The 21,593-nt window shown below is 45.7% G+C and overlaps 5 protein-coding genes across 5 annotated transcripts; 1 reads left to right on the top strand and 4 right to left on the bottom strand.

Moving 5' to 3' along the window:
• Positions 1 to 3,179: 3,179 nt before the first annotated feature.
• On the bottom strand, positions 3,180 to 4,823 carry LAJ45_03387 (uncharacterized protein; the record flags this gene model as incomplete). The annotated part of the gene is made up of 1 exon (XM_046112974.1): positions 3,180 to 4,823. One exon carries the CDS (start codon positions 4,821 to 4,823, stop codon positions 3,180 to 3,182), a length of 1,644 nt encoding a protein of 547 aa, XP_045973851.1.
• Positions 4,824 to 7,606: 2,783 nt separating this feature from the next.
• On the bottom strand, positions 7,607 to 9,736 carry LAJ45_03386 (uncharacterized protein; the record flags this gene model as incomplete). The annotated part of the gene is made up of 8 exons (XM_046112973.1): positions 7,607 to 7,879; positions 7,957 to 8,249; positions 8,315 to 8,659; positions 8,717 to 8,789; positions 8,859 to 8,972; positions 9,039 to 9,153; positions 9,213 to 9,232; positions 9,338 to 9,736. 8 exons carry the CDS (start codon positions 9,734 to 9,736, stop codon positions 7,607 to 7,609), a joined length of 1,632 nt encoding a protein of 543 aa, XP_045973850.1.
• An 828-nt stretch (positions 9,737 to 10,564) lies between these two features.
• LAJ45_03385 (uncharacterized protein) lies at positions 10,565 to 11,397 on the bottom strand (the record flags this gene model as incomplete). Its single annotated transcript, XM_046112972.1, has 3 exons — positions 10,565 to 10,841; positions 10,913 to 11,122; positions 11,198 to 11,397. 3 exons carry the CDS (start codon positions 11,395 to 11,397, stop codon positions 10,565 to 10,567), a joined length of 687 nt encoding a protein of 228 aa, XP_045973849.1.
• Positions 11,398 to 12,646: 1,249 nt separating this feature from the next.
• On the bottom strand, positions 12,647 to 14,022 carry LAJ45_03384 (uncharacterized protein; the record flags this gene model as incomplete). Its single annotated transcript, XM_046112971.1, has 6 exons — positions 12,647 to 12,909; positions 12,973 to 13,005; positions 13,060 to 13,463; positions 13,521 to 13,606; positions 13,663 to 13,819; positions 13,874 to 14,022. 6 exons carry the CDS (start codon positions 14,020 to 14,022, stop codon positions 12,647 to 12,649), a joined length of 1,092 nt encoding a protein of 363 aa, XP_045973848.1.
• Positions 14,023 to 18,634: 4,612 nt separating this feature from the next.
• Positions 18,635 to 19,459, top strand: LAJ45_03383 (uncharacterized protein; the record flags this gene model as incomplete). The annotated part of the gene is made up of 4 exons (XM_046112970.1): positions 18,635 to 18,701; positions 18,770 to 19,183; positions 19,250 to 19,364; positions 19,429 to 19,459. The coding sequence occupies 4 exons, from the start codon at positions 18,635 to 18,637 to the stop codon at positions 19,457 to 19,459; spliced, it is 627 nt and encodes a 208-aa protein (XP_045973847.1).
• Between the last annotated feature and the right edge of the window lie 2,134 nt (positions 19,460 to 21,593).

Below are 21,593 nucleotides of genomic sequence, written 5' to 3'. Positions count from 1 at the left end.
CTTTGAAACGTCAGAACTTGACGATTTTAAGGATTCAACCGGTGGAGGGGGGGGGGGGGGTGGGCAATGAGGAAGATAAAGAGTCAGATTCTAGCTGGAAGTGTAGTTTTCAGAGATTTAGGTGATGTGAAATTGACAGAGCCTAGTCCAATACCAATCGGAAGACGAAGACCGTAAGAGCTTAAAATCTAAAAAAAATAAGGGAGGTGGGGGACAACAGCAAGGCGGTGGCATCTATATACCTCTTTCGCTTGGTACATGTAGTATACGTGTACAGCGCGAGGTAAAAAGTGAAGGCTGGGCACCCATTTTACACCAAAAATGCTACTTTTCAACGTGGCCCTAGACTACTAATTATCATAAATAATCTCCGAGAATTGGAGAAGTATATTTCTTGCATGTCAAGAATTGACTTATCAGCTCAAAATTAAACTATTATTCCTCTAGCATGAGCTATGTTGATTTTATTGTGTTGAGTTGCCAAAAAACACGCCAAGACCACATATTTGTATGGGATGTAGCCGAATCTCCAAATTGCTCTACTTCTAGCTCATGTACTTTCTTTCATATCTGACCTGAGAGAGTGTCCTTTTAGATATATTAAATTTGGTACCCAAAGTCTTACTCTATAAAGCCTTGTTTATTTCCGATCGCAATTGGGATGTGTGTTTTCGTTCTGTTTAAGCTAATTTTGGTGTATTTTTGGTTGCCAGCCTTCACTTTTTACCTCGCGCTGTACATACGCCAGACCTTCAACCTTAAGTGCAAACACCCGAGCCCTAGCCCCAATAACTCAGTCTTACGTTCACATACTGCTTTTTCTGAGCCTCGAAGTCGAAGCTGTCCACTGGTCCTTTTAAGTTATTCGTGCCTGGCAATGAACAATATGAGCCTTCCACGTTTTGAGCGCTAAAAGCAATTCTTCCGCCTATCATCACCTAATCTATCTAATTAAAATTTAGCAAGGAAAAAACAAGTCATCCAGATAAGCCTTGCGTTATGCATTTGCAACATGATGTCCGGCTGTGGCACTCTTTCTCTTCGGCTACCTCGCCTTCTTCCAGTAGGAACTTCATTATCCACAACCTAATATATCTACGGCTAGATTGTTCAGATCATTGCTTGACCATACGTCTAAATCACATGTACAGCCGCATTCGAAAAGTATTGGCGCCCTACTATATTGAGTCGTTCATGAATTGTGGCCCACCAAAAACCATGGCACTCGCGCATACTCAACTTATTGATAGGTATGACCGCAATAGAGACATTGCAGCTCTCTCTGGCAATTGTCTCGAATATGAGAATTGAAAAGCAGAAAGGACTGCCTCGTGAGTTTGGCTCGGAGGTGCCAATACTTTTCAAATGCGGCTATACGTACTACGCACCTGCTACTATCACTCATGAGTGAGCCAGTAATATCATTGTGTGCCAAGAAGATATCTCTGTATCGTTCGGAGGGTACATGTGGTTGCCTAGCACTAATACATTGGCCCCGGATTCCAGCAATGTCTCAACCCTATTGCCCCTATCGTCTTGAAGAGCATCTTAACTCCACAAACGCATAGAAGAGAATCTTGTCGTCAAGCGCTCAGGAGAGTCATCGTGCTGAACTTGTCCCAATATGACTACCGCATCTCCCTGGCCGGCTAGGAAACAGAGAGCTGGCTCCTACTAGAAGGGATAGCTATATAAGATTTATCTACACTCAAACCCTCCGCCCGCCACATGCCTTCTGGTGACTGCGCGATAGGTATGTATCAGGGTCGGTCTAGTATAGCTATCCCGGGTAAGTACACATCCGGACGCGAGCTATTCCTTCAACTCTCCATACTCTTTATCATCAAAATACATTCTTTCGTCGCTATCTCTCCAAGGGCAAACCGGCGCCGGACCTCGTCTCTTCAGTTAGTCATATGTTATCACTCGCATTTACCGGGGCTTGGCATAGGAGCAACTTTATTACTGGATCAATTCTTCTCGAAAGGAAGATTAAAATTGGCTCTTTACCGTCACTTATACTTTGTATGATTATTGGGGGAGTGCATCCGCTTCGGGGAGGCCCCAAACCCTGTGTTCCTGTCACTATCCCATGGCCTGGTAAAAATTTAAAATTCTGGGACTTCCTATTTCAGCGAGTGGCAAAGTCACTGCTCCACGCACCATTAACACTAATCCACACACTACCAGTGTAGAGCAGTAACCCCGCCACTAGGAGGGTCTGCTAAATAGGAAGCCCCGGAATTTTAAATTTCTACCAGGCCATGATATAGTACCGACTGGGACATTGAATTTTCACTGGGCACTAAGAGTTAATTGCGTGCTAAATAGTACACGGAGTCCTGTGTTTCCTCTTCGTTTATGGAGCTTAAAAACCCAAAGTTCTATGGGGTTCAATTCAGCCCCAATCTTTGTTTTTAACTCGGGAGACTCTTGGTTTCAGGCCCCTCTGGGCTTTTATTGCTTATCCTACTAAAGATCTGGAAAGACTAGAGTAGTGTGGTCCACGAGCCGGCTCGAGCCGGATTTCTGATATAACTCGAGCCGGCTTGCGATATCTATGCTTGGGCTCGGCTTGCTTGTTAAAAGCTTGAGGGCTTGAGCCTGGCTCAAGCCTAAACGAATCAGTTTTGGTGGATCAGTCTATTATTGCTAACAGTTGATGTGGCCTTTATAGAGGTAGTCCCCCAGAAATAGTAGAATATTCATGAATATACAATGAGATATGGGATCTCCGGACCACCTTGCTGTATTCTTGGACCTTCCAATGACTACTACAAACTCCCATACATCCCAGGATGAAGGATATTATTTTACAAGCCGGCATTTGGGCTCGAGCCGGCCCGGCTCGTGAAGAGTCGGGCTTGTATAGGCTCGAGACAACGGCTCGAGCTAAAAGCTCGAGCAAGTCCGGCTCGTGGACCACACTAGACTAGAGGTATTCGATTGAGCCTCCATAATCCCTTTTCTTTGGCCATCTGGCGGCTTCTACCACTGAAAACCACCAATACAAAAAAAAATCACCATTAAATATATACAACTCAGGCTCACGCTCATCGAAATTATATGTCTATATACACAAAACATAGCCATCCCTGAAAGAGACAAAAGAAAAAGAAACAAGGAAAATAAGGAAAATAACTCCGTAAAAAACATAATTTCGTGCCTCATATCACATACTATGTATTCGACAACCTTAGGCAAAAGCCAAAGTTCCTCATCATCCTCCCCGCCTCTATAAAACCGCCGATCGAGAATGCAAACCCAATTATGACAATGATTGTCTTCGTCAGCAGTTCCATCAGCCTCCACCACTTCTTCCTCCCACCCTTCGTCCCCGCCAAATCGAGAACTCCAAGAACCTGGCCAGACACTAACCACCCCATCATAAAGGTCCTCTGCCTCATCGTGCTTTCCTCCGGCTTAAACCTCGATAATGCACCAAGAATAATGTACGGCAGGATAAGAGCGCTAATGACGATTATAAATACCGACTGGTGATAGAAACGATTCGACTTCTTAACCTCTTTCTTCTTACGTTGATACTGGCCCGCGCCCGGAATGATGATTTTGGTGCAGTGGCTTGTCGACACCGGCTCCTTCTGCTGTATCATTGGCAGTGCATGCTGCGGGTTCCCCACCGGCTGATCGAATCGTTGTGCCGCGAGTGCAAATTCAGCGCCTAGTGGCTCTGCTTCAACCACTTTCCATTTCCTCCCTGTTTCCTCGTCGTTGACGTCGAGCTCGTACGCGTAAATTCCTCGCTCTTTGTGGCGCTTGAACTTGATGTCAGTCCACTCCCGTCGATCGAGGTCTGGGATCAGTGCCCCTACGGCTCCGACAAACTCTTCCTTGGTGCGCCCGAAGGCCTCGACCATCACTTCGCTCTCGATCATGAAGAGGGTGTCATAGTCCGCCTCGATGATGTTTGCGATCGCGTTGAGGAAAGACATGATTGTGTAAGGAATGACTGAAAATCCGAATGCGGCATAGCCGTAGTTTTGGACCTGTGCGCCATATGCGCCGTAGAGTGTGTATATGGAGAATAGAATCTGGAGGGCACCAAGGAAGGACTTTGCGGTTCCATAGGAGGAAGCAATAACGATTGTGCTACGATCTGTGGTGGGGTTAATGGCCCCTAGAGAGGTCCCCGGAGGTAGCTTTGCGAAGCCGTACCCGTTAGGGAGATTGTATTGGCCTTGAATCTTCCATTTAGTGGGATTCACTATTTGTTTCATATTCGGAGTCTCGATACAGAGTACTGCCTCCTCCCTATGGTGTGAACCTGAGGACCTGTTCTTCTTCCTTGATCTTTTCGAGGGCTCCTCGAGCGTGCAACCTCGAATCACGTCGCCATTCTTCGGCTTCCATGTTTGTTGCCGCTGCACTATGCAGAGAGTCTCAGCGTGTAGTGCCTTGCCAATTTCATCTTTCCCTAGAAAACGACTTCCTCGAGCAATAGTACTGGCAGCCTGACTGATACCAAAGAATGGGACGAATAGCGATATGATGGTGCGAAAGTAGTCGCGCGATCCCTCGTAGCCGGATGTCTTCTTGAATGTTGCGATACGCGCGATGTAATTTGTGAGGAAAAAGGATAAAATTTGGGTCCACGGCGCCGGCACCACACACAGGCTAGACGACGTGAACTGTATATTGCTGGGAATTGTGCTTGATGTTGTTCCTGTCGTCGTCGTTGTTTGGCGGGGGAATAGGCCTCGAGGGAGGGCGTTTGCGATGTACGGAAGTAGGCCGATGAACACTATTGCCGAGAGTGTTGAGCGCAAGCTGGACGCTGCAGGGAGCCTCCTGCGTAGGTGCATTTCGTATTGTTTCTGTTCTTCGATTCCTTTCCTCTAGAATTCTATCCCACCTTGGTTCTTCAAGATCAGTCAGATAGGATCAAGGGCAGGCGAGCAAATTGTAACAACACGGGGAAGGGGATCAGTCAGTAGGAAAGGGGAGAAGGGAAGGGATCCAATATACATACCATACCTGCCTCCACAGCTCGTATGGGAAATGTCAGATATGAGGGGGAGGGGAATGTTACTGCGCCGTAGCTATTCTTCATTGGACCCTGTCGCGCAGGGTCATGTGTTTACACGTAACTAACCGTTTCGCATCTGTTGCCAGGCAACGGGGCGACGGGGCGACGGCGGGCCTGCAGCGCCCTGACAGCCGCCATAACATGCAAGCGATACAGGCTACAGGATGTACCTATATAACCTACTACATACAGCTCTTCCACATTCCATTGGCTGAACGGGAAGGTGTAACCTGCACGTACGCTCCCCGCATCATCTTTTCTGGGTAGTGGAGGGGATGCCGAAGACCGAATCGCGAGCTGCGGAGATACGTGGATGTGCCTGGTTCCATTCAAGATCTTGGCGTAGATACAAATTGCAAAACCCGCACCGTTTCACCCGGAAAGTTGCAACTTGGGTTGCGGTCGTTGCTGTCAATAAAACTGGATTTATAGAGTATAGATATATCATTTTCAATTGTGAGGGGTTTCATACCGTCTGTGGAGGTAAGTATATATGTAGCTGGCAGCTGTGAGCTCTTATCAGGAACTCCTGGTTTGGGGGATAGCCGCGGCATATACATGTATATATATTGATCGACTTGAATGATTTGATTGCTGCCCTATCGGCTAGGATAAGATGAGATCATCGATGACTCAGACTAAGGGCCGATAGAAAAGAAGAACGAAGGCCTTCCGCTTTTATACTCCCCAAAAGAGCAAACCAGCAAGTGACGATATAACTGGCCATTCCGCACAGAGGTCAAGCAAACTGTATGATGTAGTCACAGATTGAAAAGAACATAGTGTTGACATGATGTGTCCGCACACATTTTGGAAAGCCAACTATCCAGCGTATATGCATCGTATATATGCACGCCGGTAAGTATGAGTGGTCTGGCCCTCTTTATATACATTTTCACTCAAGCCTCGCGGGAGACTGGATGACCTTGAGTGATCTTTTATGATCCAGAACACCGAGTAACTATTGGTACCACTCTCTCCTACCCTTTTTATCCCAAAGCCCGCATGCATGAGGAAATTTCGCCCACGAATACCACACCACAATATCTCTAGCTAAAAGGAATTCAATTTCTAACTGGTTGATCTTGGGGAATTAATTGCCGCAATCGAGGAAAAAAGAAAAAGAGAACAATCCACAGCCCAGAGAGTTGGGTCCATACCGATGAATTAAACAGACTGGGTCCATTTCCGGTGTGTCCAAATAAAGGGGAAAATCTCATTGAGTATTCGATGTAGTGTCAAAAAACCGTATGTATGGCTAGGCGTTTAATTGTAGTGGATGAGGTAGCGAAGTAAATCGCATCACAATCCGTCACTCGGAGTAAGCAGCTCTTGTCGATATGATATCCACGGGTTAGAATCAACGGGTTCAACATACATATTACCAAGCTATTGAGGGTTTTGAACACGGAATGCTGTACAATCGCCCTTAACTTCTAGCTCTACGAGCCATAGGCAAGCTAACACATTGCGCCCTCATAGGTAGCGGGCACGCACTAGTGGAAGGGTGTCCACCACTCTCTGCGCAGAGTGTCAAGAGTTCGAGGTCTTGAGCTTTATATCGTACAAGTTTTGAGAGCTTTGTTGCTTTCTCCCCCGCCGGTTTGAGATTTGTCCGGTTCTTGGAAGTTGGGAGTGAGCATTGGATGAAAGAGGACGGCACTGTACGAGATGGTTATTGAAAAGGGAAGCGTACTACATCAACTTTGGTCTTCAAAGCTGCAAAAAAAACAAAGAATATTCCATGGCTAGTGCGGTAGGACGAACCATGGTAAATTGTATACAAAGGATCTCAGAGGAAAGAAAAAGTAGTGAGGGTTTCTACAGGTGTCCACTTCTGTCCGCTTATGGCTGTTGTCCTCCAGTGCAGAAAAAGTGCGGGCATTGGAAAGTTTGTCTCGGTGACGGACCGGGGGGGCGGACATCTGTCTCCACTCCTAACATTGTCAAACTCTTGGCACTGCCGTCTGCCGAGTGACACCCCGTGAAGCCTCACCACCAACCAACCAACCACCCCCACGGAAAAGGTCTAAAATGACACAGTTATCGGTGGACATGCTCTAAAATAACACATGATGTAAGATGATACAGTTCTCTATAGTACGATCTAAAATGAATTCTACAGGTGACATCGAATCGATGGGTTAGGGGTGTCTACCTCATCTTGGCACACCGCCAAGCTCAAGTATCACTTCCAGTGCAGCATCCACCATGGGCGAGTGGTCTAACGGTTAGACTGCTCGTCGGGTTAGACACCGAGTGTTTACCCAGGATACAAGGTCCTGGGTTCAAACCAGGGGTGGGGTAGCAACGCACACTGATCAATAAGTCGTTGCAGTACCTTTTGTTCTGTTATTAATTTTTTTTTTGTGATGAAATAAACAACCTAGTAGGAGGTTACTTTGATCCCTGATCTCTCGAGAGGGGGAGGCGGTGAGGTCGAGTAAATTTTTATTTTGGATCATGGTGAACTGTGACATACCAAAGGCTCTGTCATTTTAAACATTTCCATTATTTTTAATAAATATATACAACATCCACACCTCCCATGTACACCAACTATCTCAACCACGAATTAATATACGCCATACCCTCCTTCCTATACGTATCGGCCTCCACATAGCTCGTATCATTCCTAAACACAAAGTTGTTCGGCCCTTTCCTATAATCCGGCCACTTCGCAATTCCGTCAACGCCATGCCCGTTGGGGTCTAAGTCTGTCACAAAGCTCGCCCACATGCGCGCCATGAGGTGCCCAAGCTTAACGTGTGATGGGTCGTCGCCTAGTGCGGTGATGATCTTGTTGTCGGTGTTGGAGAAGACGTAGGGTATCTGTTGCGTAAACCGTTATGTTAGTACCACCCCGGAATAGCGTATGATGAAGTCGGAAGGAGAGGATAGGAACATACATCAGAAAAGTGCCCAACTCCCACTTTACTCGTGGTGTTTTGCAGCGGGCTGTCGAAGCGGTAGGAATACACTTTTTGGTCGACACCCTTGGCGGAATACGTCTCGGCGAGGAGACGGCGTGGCGCATCCATGGTGATATCGCCGGCGATGCTGGAGTAGCGCTTGTACTGGAGGCCGAGAGAGGGCCATGTACGGTTTCCGGTGCCGAATGGTGAACCTACTGCTGGATCGTCGGGGTAGAAGGAGAGGACCTTTTGTGCTTGGAATGTGTTTACCACCCATCGTTTTGACGCTGAACTTTTGCATTAGGATCTGTCTACGAGCATCGCCGGGAGGACGGAAAGGAAGGTAACTTACTGATAAGCTGCGCAACAGCCTCTTCGTCGTTATCGACTCCGCCCACACCAAAAGACGTGCCCTCATCCGTGCAAGTACCTAGGAGAAGAGGGACCTTGATGAGCTTCTTCTGCTGAAGGGACAGCACAGGCCATTGCTCGACAAAATTGCCATCTACTACTGCGAACCATTCATATCCAACGTTCATGGCGGGGTAGATGCTGTCGTATGGCACCTCACGTAGGCATTGGAGCGTGTCAGTTGCGTTGTAGCAGCCGGTCGTGGTCGTGATGCGGTCGTAGAGGGGCTGGTACCATCGGGTGTCGTTGTGTGGGGGGCCGATAGCATTGCCGGATTGCAAAATCGCTTGAGTGTTATTAGTACTGGATGCGTTAATTAGATAGGGGACTTCGGGTTACAAACCTGCGCGGAATAGACCATCATCACGCCCACCGTACGCCAGTAGATGATTCCCGACACTGAAAGCTCCCGCCGACTAAGCATTCAATTGACCAGTCAGTACTCTGCAGGCAATTAAATGAATCAGAATCAATGGCTTGCTCACCTCGCCCCAGATCGTAACCTTGTCCGCGTCACCTCCGAAAGCCTTGATATTCTTTTGGACCCATTCCAGAGCCACACGCTGATCTCTTATGCCGAGGTTTGTATTTCCCGAGTTCTGGTTCGGTCACTTGTGTCAATGATTGAAACACAACGGTCAGGGCTAGGGTTAGGAGTGTGTTACCAGAACGTCCTGACCGTACAGAAAGCCGAAACCACCGAGACGATAGTTCATTGAGACACCGATAACGGGCTTACCCATTTCCGCGCTTTGCTCGATGATGTAGCTCATGTTGTAACTATAGATTTCGTTAGTTTAGTCAATTGACCTTTCTACAATAACCAGTAAAAGACCAACCGTGGATCCGCTGTAGTTCCCTAATGTCACCGATCATTTCCGTCAGCGTCTCTCCCACACAACCCACACAACCCACAAAACCAACCCGTCAACATCAAAAAGAAATAAAGAATCAAAAAGCATACCTGCATCCACCCACCACCATAAATCCACACCAACACCGGCAACTCCTTCTTCTCATACCCCTTCGGCACAATGACATTCAAGTTCAAGCAGTCCTCATCCAGCGTGATCATGCCCTTCTCCAGCAGCACCGTCGTATCACTGCCATACGAGGGGCACGACGCGCCATACTGCTTCACCTCGCTCGCCTCCTTCGACTTTGTCGTCAGCAGCGTGGCGGGCGTGAACCGCTCCGGCTTCGCTGCGTACGGGATGCCGAGGTAGACATCTTGGTTGAACTCTGGTAGGGAGCGGCCGATGAGGGTCCCGGTGTTGATGGTCACTGTGGGGTCTTTGGCAAAGGCAAAGGGGGAGGCTAGTAGCCAGCCAGAGAGCTGGAGGAGGATGCTTTTGGGCAGCATCGTGGACAGAGTGTGCAATTGCGAATTAGGGTTCAATTGCAGTGGAGAGCTTCTGGACAGCACGTCTACAGGAAAAAGAACAAAAACAACGTGGGATCTGGCCTTTTATCTAGAAGGGAGATGCAGTTGAGGGCCCCGTTAGAAAACCGGTATTCACAGAGCGTAGAACAAGTACGGGATAATCGGTACCGAAGCTCACGGCTATGGCGATTTATCCGATTGCTAGTTTTGCGGGGTACATGGTACGTATACTTTTGTGGGGGAGCGAGCGTGGGGAAGCTGGGGAAAAACGGCGTTCGCCATCTTACCCCGGAATCTGCGCATTTGAGTTTCTCGGTAGTAGATAAAGGCCGCCCGGGGGGGGGGGGGGGGGGGGGGGGGCTAGAACAGGGCCCACTTTTAGTTGATTACAATTCACAAAGACGTTCACGTGCAGTGCCATCGACCGGGTTCAGAGGCTAATTCCGGTAGTTCAATTTCACATCACGACGTAACTGCTGTAGGTACGTTCTACTCTACAGCTGCAGTGCCTTGGCCATCCTGACGGAAAAATACAGGTCCGTGGCCCTCTCCTTTATGCTGATATTCAATTGGCTCAAGCACGTGCTGATCGTGGCTCGCTTGGGTAACTGAAGTAGGTACAAGCTGTATTCAGGCAAGACCCTAATATTTAACCAACTATCTAGTGGGTTAGGGTTTCCAAACAACAATTGTAGGTACAACCTACAACGGCCAAACCCCCGAGAGAAAACGTCCATGGATTCCAGCACCGGAAGAATTCGTCGATCAAGTTCTCTCGGTGATAAGAGTTCACCCAGTCATCCCCCATCACACGGCAGGGCGAGGTAGTACAGAACAATTCTTTCCTGAGGGAAGTACTAGTGGATACCTCCCATCCCCATACTCTACCACTTTGCCAGGGTTCGGATACAAAAGATCAATGTATTTATCCACGCCATCAACGGTGGTCCATGTTGGACTATCGCATCCATTGCCAATATTGGCAACCATCATGTTCGGGAGATGCGAGATTCCACTACCGCCGTTCTTGATGTTTACGCTGGCGCAGTTCTGGAACATCTCGTGGTCACGGTTGAACCAAGACCTTAAAACCAATAATAGGTGTTAGAAATGAAACAGCAGCAAAGGAAAGGAAAGGAAGAGGAATAGACATACCAAGAAAATATAACGATACCACTAGGCGCTTCTTTGGGGATCGTGAAGTTGAACTTCTGCTCCTCATCCATGCTGCGTTTCGGGCAGGACCCGATGAAGCTCTTGATGACCTTGAACGTTTGTCCCCGGTCGTATGAGAGCGAGATCTGACAGCTGCCGCCGCCATGTGGCCCGCCCTTTTTTTTCGCAGCAGGGCTGTTTGGCTCGAGCCTAGCAAAACAAAACAAAAAACAAGATTAGCTAACTGTATATATATATAATGGGTGAGCTATATCAGGGAATTACATAAAGTAGCCCGTTCCACCGGCATTGTATGTTGCGACTTGAACGCCCTCCCGAGTACCCATGAGCTTTGCATACCCACGGCAAGGATAATCGGAGCCGTCAGGTTTGAGAGGGTCGTTATAGTTATCGTCAATGGGTCTAGAGTGGCCCCGGTGTGGGTTGAGTTCGTAGTTAAGGGGTGTGGGGAACTTCATTCCCATGTGTGCGGATATCGCTGGCACACATACCAGCAGCAGGGTGTTGATAATCATAACTGATCCAAAGTTTTGACGTATAAAGGTGGGCTACCTAGATTGTATGATATAACCGGAATGACGAGAGAACCTTTAAAATACAAATCTTGAAATCGTGGAAGTGGCTGTTTGTAAGGACTGTGGTGGTTGGTGGTTGACATTCCATCTGCAAATCCTGAAAGCCTTTTAACACAGATTACAAACTCAGATGGCTCCGAGTCTCCCTTGAATGTGCACGTAGCCGGGCCGACCGGCCTTTGCAATTTTAAAGGGTTGAAATTCAACCAAGGGACCGAAGGGGAAATATATGTATGCAATGGGCCGGGTGTTTAGGGTTATATTTCATATTAATCATCATCCCCAGATTTCTGCAGTTCGTATGGTCATAGAGTCTTGTTTTCTATCAATACTTCTTACCACCATCGTGTTAGTAGGTGTAATTATGAAAAGATAAAACCACCCCTTCAACTTCACTCGATGATAGGAAACGATCTGGCAGGCAACCGACGCTATCCCCTCAGCTGCCTGCATTCTGCCCTGTGATTCTGAGTCGTATCTTAAAGATCAACTAGCTGACAAAAAGGATAAAGAGATCCGCGAGAAAAAGCCACTCCACCAGCGCAAAGTTTAGTATCGACAGACGAAGGGATATAGCATAAAACGAAAAGAAACACCCATTCGTTGATGGACAACTTAGCAGACAAAAATGCCGATAATGAATCTAAATGGAGCGGCAAAAGGAAATACTCTATCTACATTTGAGTAGATCGAGAAATTGAGGTCCCCAGGTCCATCCACGTAAGCCACTTCTCATGGAATCATGAAGCACGTATAATGTGGCTAGCAAAAAAGTACAGAAAAAACATGAGAAAGCTGATCAATGTCTAGACAAGCTTTCCTCCTGAGCGAACATTGCCTAATTGGCTCTGATCAAGGCTACATGTACTTTTGTCATATGGACCGTGGCCACCGCGGTTCGAGTGAAATGCACTTGTAGGTGACACACACTAGGGCAGTATTGAAAAAAGCTTATCGTAATACAAAGCTTTTGCTCCCTACCCTAGCCCTAACTTCTAGTACTACAATGTAGATCACAAAGACAGCCCCCACGGCCGACCCCCTCAAATACGTAACACCAGTGTGAACAAAAAGAAATCCGTTAATTAAAAAGAACGTATAGCAAGTACATAAGCCCCAAAAACACCCTCAACTATATCTACAGCTCATAAATATAACATAAGAAATCACCCTCCGTATCCATCAAATCAGCGACTTCAATCATATCTGCCAGTCTCCCAAGACCAAGCTCAAACTCGAGCGTGACATTCCCTGTGGGAAGACCAGTGCGGTTGGGGGCCAATATGTCTGTCCACGGCGCAATGGGGCCAGAGATATCCCAAACGCGGTTCTCCGGGTCGGCCATTGCCCATTGCCACCACATGCGGTCGAGGTTTGTGTGGTGGAGGTAGAAAAGTGGTTCTTGAATAGGTAGAGTTAGCATTTGAGGTTATATCAGATCTCAATGGATGGATTGGTACGTACCAGTATTCGCAGTAAATACATCAGAAGCAGATCCTGAGAATGTTAATATAATTCAATCAAGTGCATTAGAGCTCAGATCTAACAAACCTCCTACGGCGAAATGCCCTCCGCCGTGAACACCCATTTTGACATAACTAGGCTCTCCCTCCAGCACGTGGTGCATCCAGCCAAAATCCTTCTGTGCCATGATTTCCGCCTCGACGTTGGCATTGCACCAATCATTTGCAATTGTTGGGTTAAGACTTCGTTGCAAGCATCTATCATCCCGGATTTGAGTTGTATTTCTTCCGATATGAATAGTCCAATCCGCAAAGGGTCCGTCAGTAACACAGCCACCACCTGTACCCTTCGGAAGATCAAGTCCAGGAAGTGAACTGTCATTGGCATATTGACCATCTCCGCCGAAGCCTGTATCAGGGGAGAATATTGGAGAGGCTGATAAACTTGTGACTTCAGCCGTAGGAGGCACATCTAGGGAGTAGTCCCAATAACTATTTCTAGGCGTCAGCTTTTGTGTTGGGGAGAGAGGGATTCTATGAGTAGCATACGGTTGAGCGCCTTTATAGCCACAGCGGTTTCTCAAATCCTCTTCGTATGTCCACATAAAGTATCTGTGCCATGGGAGGAAGTGCCCCTTTTATTGACGTGTTATTTCAGAAATTCGTTGATTATATCAGGATTGAAGCATACCACCAGGTGCACATAAGGCGTTTGGGTCTTATGAACGTATATGTAGTCCTCAAAAACCGAAAGTCCATCAATTACATCGGCATACTGCCCTGGAATGCTGTGAAGGCAGTCTACAGCTCGGAGATAGTCGGCCTTCTCAAGATCAGAAAGCTTTCTCCTGCAAAGAGAGTTAGCTCCAGTCCCACTAATGTTTTATTTCATGGTGTCAAACCATTCTTTGCGCACTCGTGGATTCTTGCATATCCCATCATTATCATGTGTTCCATATTCCCCAATTTTCAATGGTAAAGAAGAGACACAAGTCAACCCGAAAGTAAGGATCGACAAAGCTTTCGAAACGGAAGATAGTGAAAAAAGCATAGTGTCCAGTACTAAGAATATGACTGTTGTGTTGCTGTTCAATGATACTGTCTCTGTAGAAATTGGAAAAGGAAACCTCTTTATATACCAAATCTTTCCTATTATCAAGATTACCCTAGCAGAATTGACAGCACCTCATTCATATCTCACCCAGCGCTATTAGAACGACTATCAATGCCGAAATATCTGCCTAACATAGCAGAACATGCAGAATCGCCATTTTTCCTAAACCGAACTCTTTATCCTAATGCCTTATTTTCATTCGCACATCTAGATCGCGACGCGGTGCCGAAACGGCATGCTAGAAAACAAGTTAAGCTAAGCTACCTGTGAGTGGCACAAGACGTTCAATTATCCATGGTACTTCCAAGTAAGATCCCTATTAGCTGTTCCTTGAACTCGGTAGTGCCAAGTCAAGGCCGAGTCTTTGTTGAACAAGTGTTCCCCTGTAAACAAGCTTAACCTAGCTAATTACCAGGAAGCTACCTGCATACATGGACACTAGTATATGAACCCACTTTTTATGACTTAAATTAGAGTCGAACTTCTGCGGCTCATATAAAGTTTTTGGGTAAAATCAAGATTTCTGGTTCTCTGCAGCAAATAGAGTGCACCTAAACTTTAATGTGCGTGCATAGTACCAATGATCGAAATTATAGCTCGAACAGAGTAAGCTCCCGTTTGAGTGATTTTCAGGGTCCCCAATCCATTAATATTACGCCTTGGGATGTAACTATCCAGAGAAGGTCGAACAGAAGCTCACCGCTTCGTACCCTATAACTATGGTCTATATATATGGGGACGAGGCTTCTTATTCTGACCCTAACGAATAGTTATTCAAGACAGTTTGATTGAGTGCATACGATAACGATACGCTGGCATAATCTCAGCCTTATATCTTTCTCGGCATTATTTGGCTGATTTGGTAATTGCAGCACTTACGCATCACATGTCTCTGCAGTACTTTGTGAAGTATAGAACCCGACGAATAGAGGATATTAAGTACTGGAAATTTTGTCTTTATGGAGCTGCTTCCGCTTTAAAGAGCTCCCATAGATAGCCAAGATTTTAATCTAAGAGCAAGTAAATTTATGCTCATACAACTAGAGTTATAATGTCACCTTATAGCTGAATTACTGGGGTATGGGCGATGTACGTAACACATCAGGAAGAGGCATCTAGCTGGCGATGTTAGTATTTGGAAAGGATTATGCATCCATGGACGTGAATACATACCTCATCTTTCCAGCCCTTCTCATAATTTACCCTTTTTTAACTTATCTCTTTTCCATCCAAACCCAGGTACGTTTCATCGAGTCTGTATTTGGATTGTTCTTACGTCCCTGAAAATAGAGAATCTCCCGGGTTGCCCTTTCTCGAAGACACTAAAAATAAAGCTTAAGTGATTGTTGTAATGCATGAGTGCCATGGGTGTTGTTTTTCGAAAGCGTGAGTACGTACACCCTTGTACCGAGATCGATTCTTCCAATGGACACTCTAGCAAAGTAGATACGATCCCCACATGCATTCCAGGCCTAAATCTTTACATCAACGCCGTTAATGATAGGCTTAATTTAAACGAGGCTACCCTTGATGTCAGATATCGTACCATTCCCGGAATCCAAAAAAGTCAGGTCCCTAGAAGAATTCAAAAACAAAACCCTCTGGCCTCCCACCCCTGGCCCATTCTTGATTTCGGAATTTCTCGGGCTCTAGTTGAGCTCAGATAAAAGAGCCTAGGATCATATATCGTAAATATCATTAGCCTTGTTGAAGACGTATATTGGTGAATCTTCATGCATGAGACATGGATATAGAGGGCATGTATCTCAATTGATATCGAAATCGATCGCCGTTGAAAAGGGCGCCAAAACCTCAATATCTGGGCTTCATAACCATAACATTATAGTTTCCCGTTTTTAACGCTGCGCCGCAGATGTGATTACGAGCACCTACTCTAAACGCGTCATATCAAACCTTTAAACCTTCTATAATAAAAGGCGTCAATAATTGCTCCTGTGTAAAGAAGGACGCCTCTGTTAACTGTACCATACCACTGAAAGCCCTAGACACTTATCTAGCGAGTTCGTCTGCTCTAGCCCATATATGGAGGTGGTTGCGATACCAATCGGGGCGTAGAAGATTTTTCTCTGTGTCATGTCTGAGTGAGATGTTGTAGCCTGTGTTAACAAAGCTTGCTAGTTCAAAGTACGATTGTGGATATATAATCTGGCCACGGATCTTGTAAGAATTTCAATCCTTATGAATCAGGTTCTATACGGGTCAGCGGCTGAGGTCATAATAGCGTTCCGGAGGATTCCAGATCCCATTACCGTTCATAAGTACCCCGAACCGACTCCGAGTACCTACATATCATACTTCTCCAATGGTTTTCCTTTGTGTCATCTTCTCAAGCACGGGTGATTGAGTAACAAAGGCTCTATATGGTTAGACCTAGTTGAGGCAGTGTTTTGAAGGATCATTCCTTAGATAGGATTATGCATTGATAGTCATGCACGGGATGAAGGCCGTAAGTGTACCTACGCATATTTTCTTGGGATCGTTCGTGTAAGGTACAACTTGGGACTAGCAGTAGGCTATTCCCGAGAGACTGTAATGTAGCTAGTAAACGTGGTCACAACCAAGTGACCACACGCTGTCATCATAAGCTAGCTAGTATAAATTACATGTATGGAGGTCTGCGGATGAGACCCCCAGAACATCAATACAAATGACTGAAATACATGTAACTCATACAATTCGAGTACATTATTTACCTTATGTAATTGTAATTAGATGCATGTTTACGTCAGGGCGGAGGTTCTCTGGTCTAGTCGAAAAACTATTCATCCATTAGAAGGTACTTATGAGTTAACTTTTTAGTACCATCATCATGAAGAGAGGTATTGTATACCCAAAAATAACAGTTCAGTTACAAGATGCTTGTCCATTTATCAGCTACATCAATATCCAGTCATGGATGTACCAATCCCATAATAAAAGACATTTTGTTGATGAGCGCCGAACAAGCTATGCCTGAAAGAAATAGGTTTCCCTCCGTAGAAAAACTCGGTTCCCTGCTTTGGAAAGCTCTCCTTCTGAACTAAATTCAATGCTGTGCTGCATTCCATAATGGTTAGTTATAGCGTGTGCGAGAGGAATCCCATAATATTAAAACCCCTATAAATGGACTGATTCGTTTAAATTGATGAATGGCCCTGGAGCCTGACTATAGTGAAGAAGTACTACGTTTAGGACTCCAACGTATATATTTTTATTTACCAAGGCAGCATTCTAGCTTGGCATCTCTCAATCGAGCTCAAGTACATGTAGTACAGTCACTTCCAGATAAAAAGAAACTTGGCTCAATAGTGAATGGTAGATGTTTCAACCAGAGGTTTGTTGGTTTCTGTGTCGGATCAGCCGTTGAACCACTTCGCCATTGAACCGGAAATAACTATACCATTCACACTTAGGTTCCCCTACAGATGTCTTACACACAGCACACTCGCTTCTCAATCCAAATCGGGGAAATTCTAAACCGCCTCTCGAGATCGAGACTCAGGTCACGTGAGTCACCCGCGCAGTACTTCGGTATCAAGGGTAGTGAGTAGAACGTGGCAGCGTGGCTAAAGCTGTAGTTTTCCTGTTTTGCTCGCGAATATGAACCGCCGCGTTCTACTCACTTACCCCTGATACCGAAGTACAAGTTAGGCGGCAGACGCCAGTGCTAGTGTATCTACTCCAGAAGCTAGAGTACAGTCCAAAGTTGCCAAAGTTCCGAGGATTCCGTATAGTTATTGATTTCCAGTGTGCTTCAGAGGACCCTGGACTAGACAGCAAGGGATCTAGTACATACGTTGACCTGATATCTGCTCACCATGGCATCACGTGACTCGTCAGCTGTAGCTAGGTACATGTGTACCCTAGAGAGCATAGGCTGTGGCTCGTTGACTAGATAAGCTTCATAAATGGTCAGATCTGCGCGTGCATGACTCGACTCACATTCCGAAAACGGACCTCAATGGTCCTCATCCACCTGAACTGTGTGTTACTCACACTCCTGTCCATACCCCGCCATTGTTCACCAAATGCATATCAGCGCTACTGGTACGTTGGTATTAGAAACACAGTGAGGCTGAGCTTGGGTGGAGCTGGGAAATGTGATAATTGATAATTGAATATGAGACTGGGCGAGGGATAATTCTCGCTTGGGAATTTTGCAAGGCAACAGAACCTCCAAACAGCTACAGAAGAAATAGGTAACATTGAATAGAGACCCGAGGAACACCCTAGACCTCAACGTCCACTGTCGACACCATCACCACTATCATCGTTAAAGAAACATTCCAACCACCTCCACCGACCGACTACATTCGCTTCTTTGTCGTCCCGGAATCCCGCTTACTCTCGCTTCATTTGTGGTGATTGTTTACTGGTAGCAACTTGACTGACGTTGCTGTTCCTCACTTGACGCTGGAGGTCGCGTGAAGGTGTTATCGATAACTACAACCCTCATTCGACAGTGCGTTTGATCTGAACCTAGCTGCATGAACCTTTGTGACTGAATCTTCATTCTCTACTTTCACCATCATTATTAATTCTATTAGCGATGGGCTTTTCACTTAGAAGGGTGCGTCGTTTTGCCGTCTTCGTATCTGGGCGGGTTCGGCGATTATGTACGGTGTCCCACCCCCACTGACACTTGTAGCCACACGATACTAACCGAGATATTCGTTTAATATAGCGGGAAAGACTCGTTGTTCGGTTTGCATGAAATATTACAAGTCCCATAACCTAAAGGTCCTCCCTCACTGTGCCCATAATTACTGCCGAGAATGCCTCCGTCGAACCTTCTTGCGCCTTGTGGACGATGGCGGCGAGAGCACAGTTCCTCCTCGCTGTTGCGGGCACGAAATTACTCTCTCAATCACTGGAGACTTCCTTGACGGAGTTGAAAACCCCACCGACACGATAGGGCTCAAAGAAAAGTATCTACAGGTCCTTGAAAAGCGTACAAATGATCCTATATTCTGCTCGAGAGGGTGTATCAAAGACGGAGACGTGGAGTTGGATGCCGGTCTTGATACGAAGTGGTTTATTACGCCAGAAGAGATCAGGGAGGAAGAAGACTTGGCAATATGTGGGAAATGCAAAGGAGGTACTTGCACTCTTTGCAAGATGCCAGCACCCCACATAGCTGAGGAATGCGGGATCCCCGGTGAAGCGGAGAAAGAGGAGATACGATATAAGCGATTGAGCGGAAAGAATGGGTGGAGATGCTGTGATTCTTGTGGTATGATGCTCAGCAGAGATGTTGGCTGCGCACACGTCGTTTGCAGGTATGAGCTCCTTTTGAAGGATACGAGTGATCGAAGCCATGTTTATTAATTCTCCGATTATCAGGTGTGGGAATGACGTTTGGCTCGCATTTTAGCCCTTCAAACTTCAACAATGATACTAATGGAATATATTACTGCGCTATTGGGCTGGGTAAGCGTTCCCATGTACCAATACTGGGTTTGCCTTTACGTATCTTTCATTCTATCCACGACAGCAGGTACTTTCTTTTGTCTACTACGCAGGCGTTGAAAAGTTTCTTTTATAGTTCCCTCTCTCTTTATATTCGATATGTATCAATGTTTTATATGTCTTTTTAGTAACTTGTTGGGGGGTTTGTCACTTTTTATTATATTTCCAGGCCCAGAGCGCGGACAGAATGTGACGATAGCTATCAACAATTGATTCTACGTAGATTCAATGGTTATGGACTTAGTTTAGTGAAAAAGAACTAAATTTGCCAAACGCTGAAGTAATGGTTGAGAAATGTTAATTTAGATTCATATTGGGAATGTGCTAATTTATCATGGGATAATTATTGGCGGGGCTTACTCCATAAGGTGCATGTATTGTTCTTTTTTCCTTGCCATGTGGCATTGATTCGGTTTGATCGGTGGTTAAGAGCGATCTTGGATCGTGGTTGACAGCAACAACCATTTACATTTAGTTACATGCCAAGAACAGTGCTAGCGTTCCTTATTGGAAGAATGACAGCTATGTAGCATCAAACGGTCAAACCCCGTTACGTAGAGTAGTCCGATAATGTCTCGAATACCGAAAAACATATGGCTCGAGAAGCATGGTGTAAACTTCGGCGTTTGCAGCCAATCAATCTATAGAAATTAAAAGATCTACTCCCCTAATGGTACTAGCGCCTATCCTAGTGGTAGAATTCTCTCTAATTCCCATGCAAAAAAAGTTCCTCTGAAGTTGACACACCCACCCCCTATGCCATAGAGTGCCATAGAGTGCTACAAGTAAGAAATTCCCGTGAGTGCCGTACGATACCCACGAGTTGCAACACGGCCACCTGCTTTTTCAGGAATACGTGATAGAGGCATCAGCTTCGTATACGTACATATGCGTCCACGATTAGATTCGAATTTTTCCATGCTATATTGCGGTGCATACGGAAATTGAACACAAACACATGATATTTTCGGCTTTATAAACATTCTGAAAATCTTCAAAACATATGCCAAGAACTATACATAAATACCTACATGTGCTTACATACATATGTACTACATGTAGCTTCAGTGCAGGTCCTAGATCCCGTTCATAAACCGAAGTCGAAGAACCAACCCCCAGAATTGGATGTCAAAAAATCAACAGGGGATTAAGATTAAGATCCAAGTGCTGGCCAATGATCCAAGACTTCCTCTAGTGCTAGGCATTTAGCGCTAAAACCACACACCCTACAATTTGGGATAGGACCAAGATTAGTTAGACAAGGGCTTGGTATTTTGTACAAACCTTTTCTTGTTCTATTATGCACATTTCCATGCCTAAAATACCAAAAATCATAAATGGAAATTTCCAGGAATCAGATTATTCTAATAATAACCAAGGGGTGAACATATCCTAACAATAATTTTGAGTAGGTTTGTTGGGATGCCCGTTGCGCCCACTAGCCCGCTCATAGGTAAGAACGATCCGCTTAACTAGTAGACATAGTTTAGGTAGTAGATACTAGTAGAATCTGATCAAGTTCTACTACTGATTGTTCTCAGTCTCATCCTAACCTTGAGCTGAGATGTCTAGAGTTTAGACCCTGCTCTAGTGTTATTATGCTCTACCCACTTAGGCACCTACCCTATCAAGAGTATCCTCAGTGCCCAATGCTTACTGTTCATCTATGGGATGTGATGTGTTCACTCTATATTCTATGGTTGACCCTCTTCACGGACGTTCTTGGACAGGATTCCGATTTCGAGTGATGTTTGATGACTGTATCATCTTAGCATCGAATATATAATGCCCGTTTTCTGTACAGTTGAATAGACAAACCACTGGAGAGATCTTGCCCACGGAGAATCGTAGATACATAAGTTCCAGCGGACTTGTACATGAGTGTATTGACTGAGTGTTGATAACCATATATATATTCAGGGGCGTTCTTTTCCAATAGTAATAGAATAAAAACGAAGGGGAAACTAACTACATGTACATGTATGGCCCATAAATTTTAGCATCGTGGCCAGAGCTTTGGTATCTGATGATCAAGCCTT

The sequence above is a fragment of the Morchella importuna genome, assembly GCF_003444635.1.
Source record: "Morchella importuna strain M04M26 chromosome Unknown Morimp01GS007, whole genome shotgun sequence".
Lineage (NCBI taxonomy): Eukaryota > Fungi > Ascomycota > Pezizomycetes > Pezizales > Morchellaceae > Morchella > Morchella importuna.
This window is presented reverse-complemented; position numbering and strand designations above follow the sequence as displayed.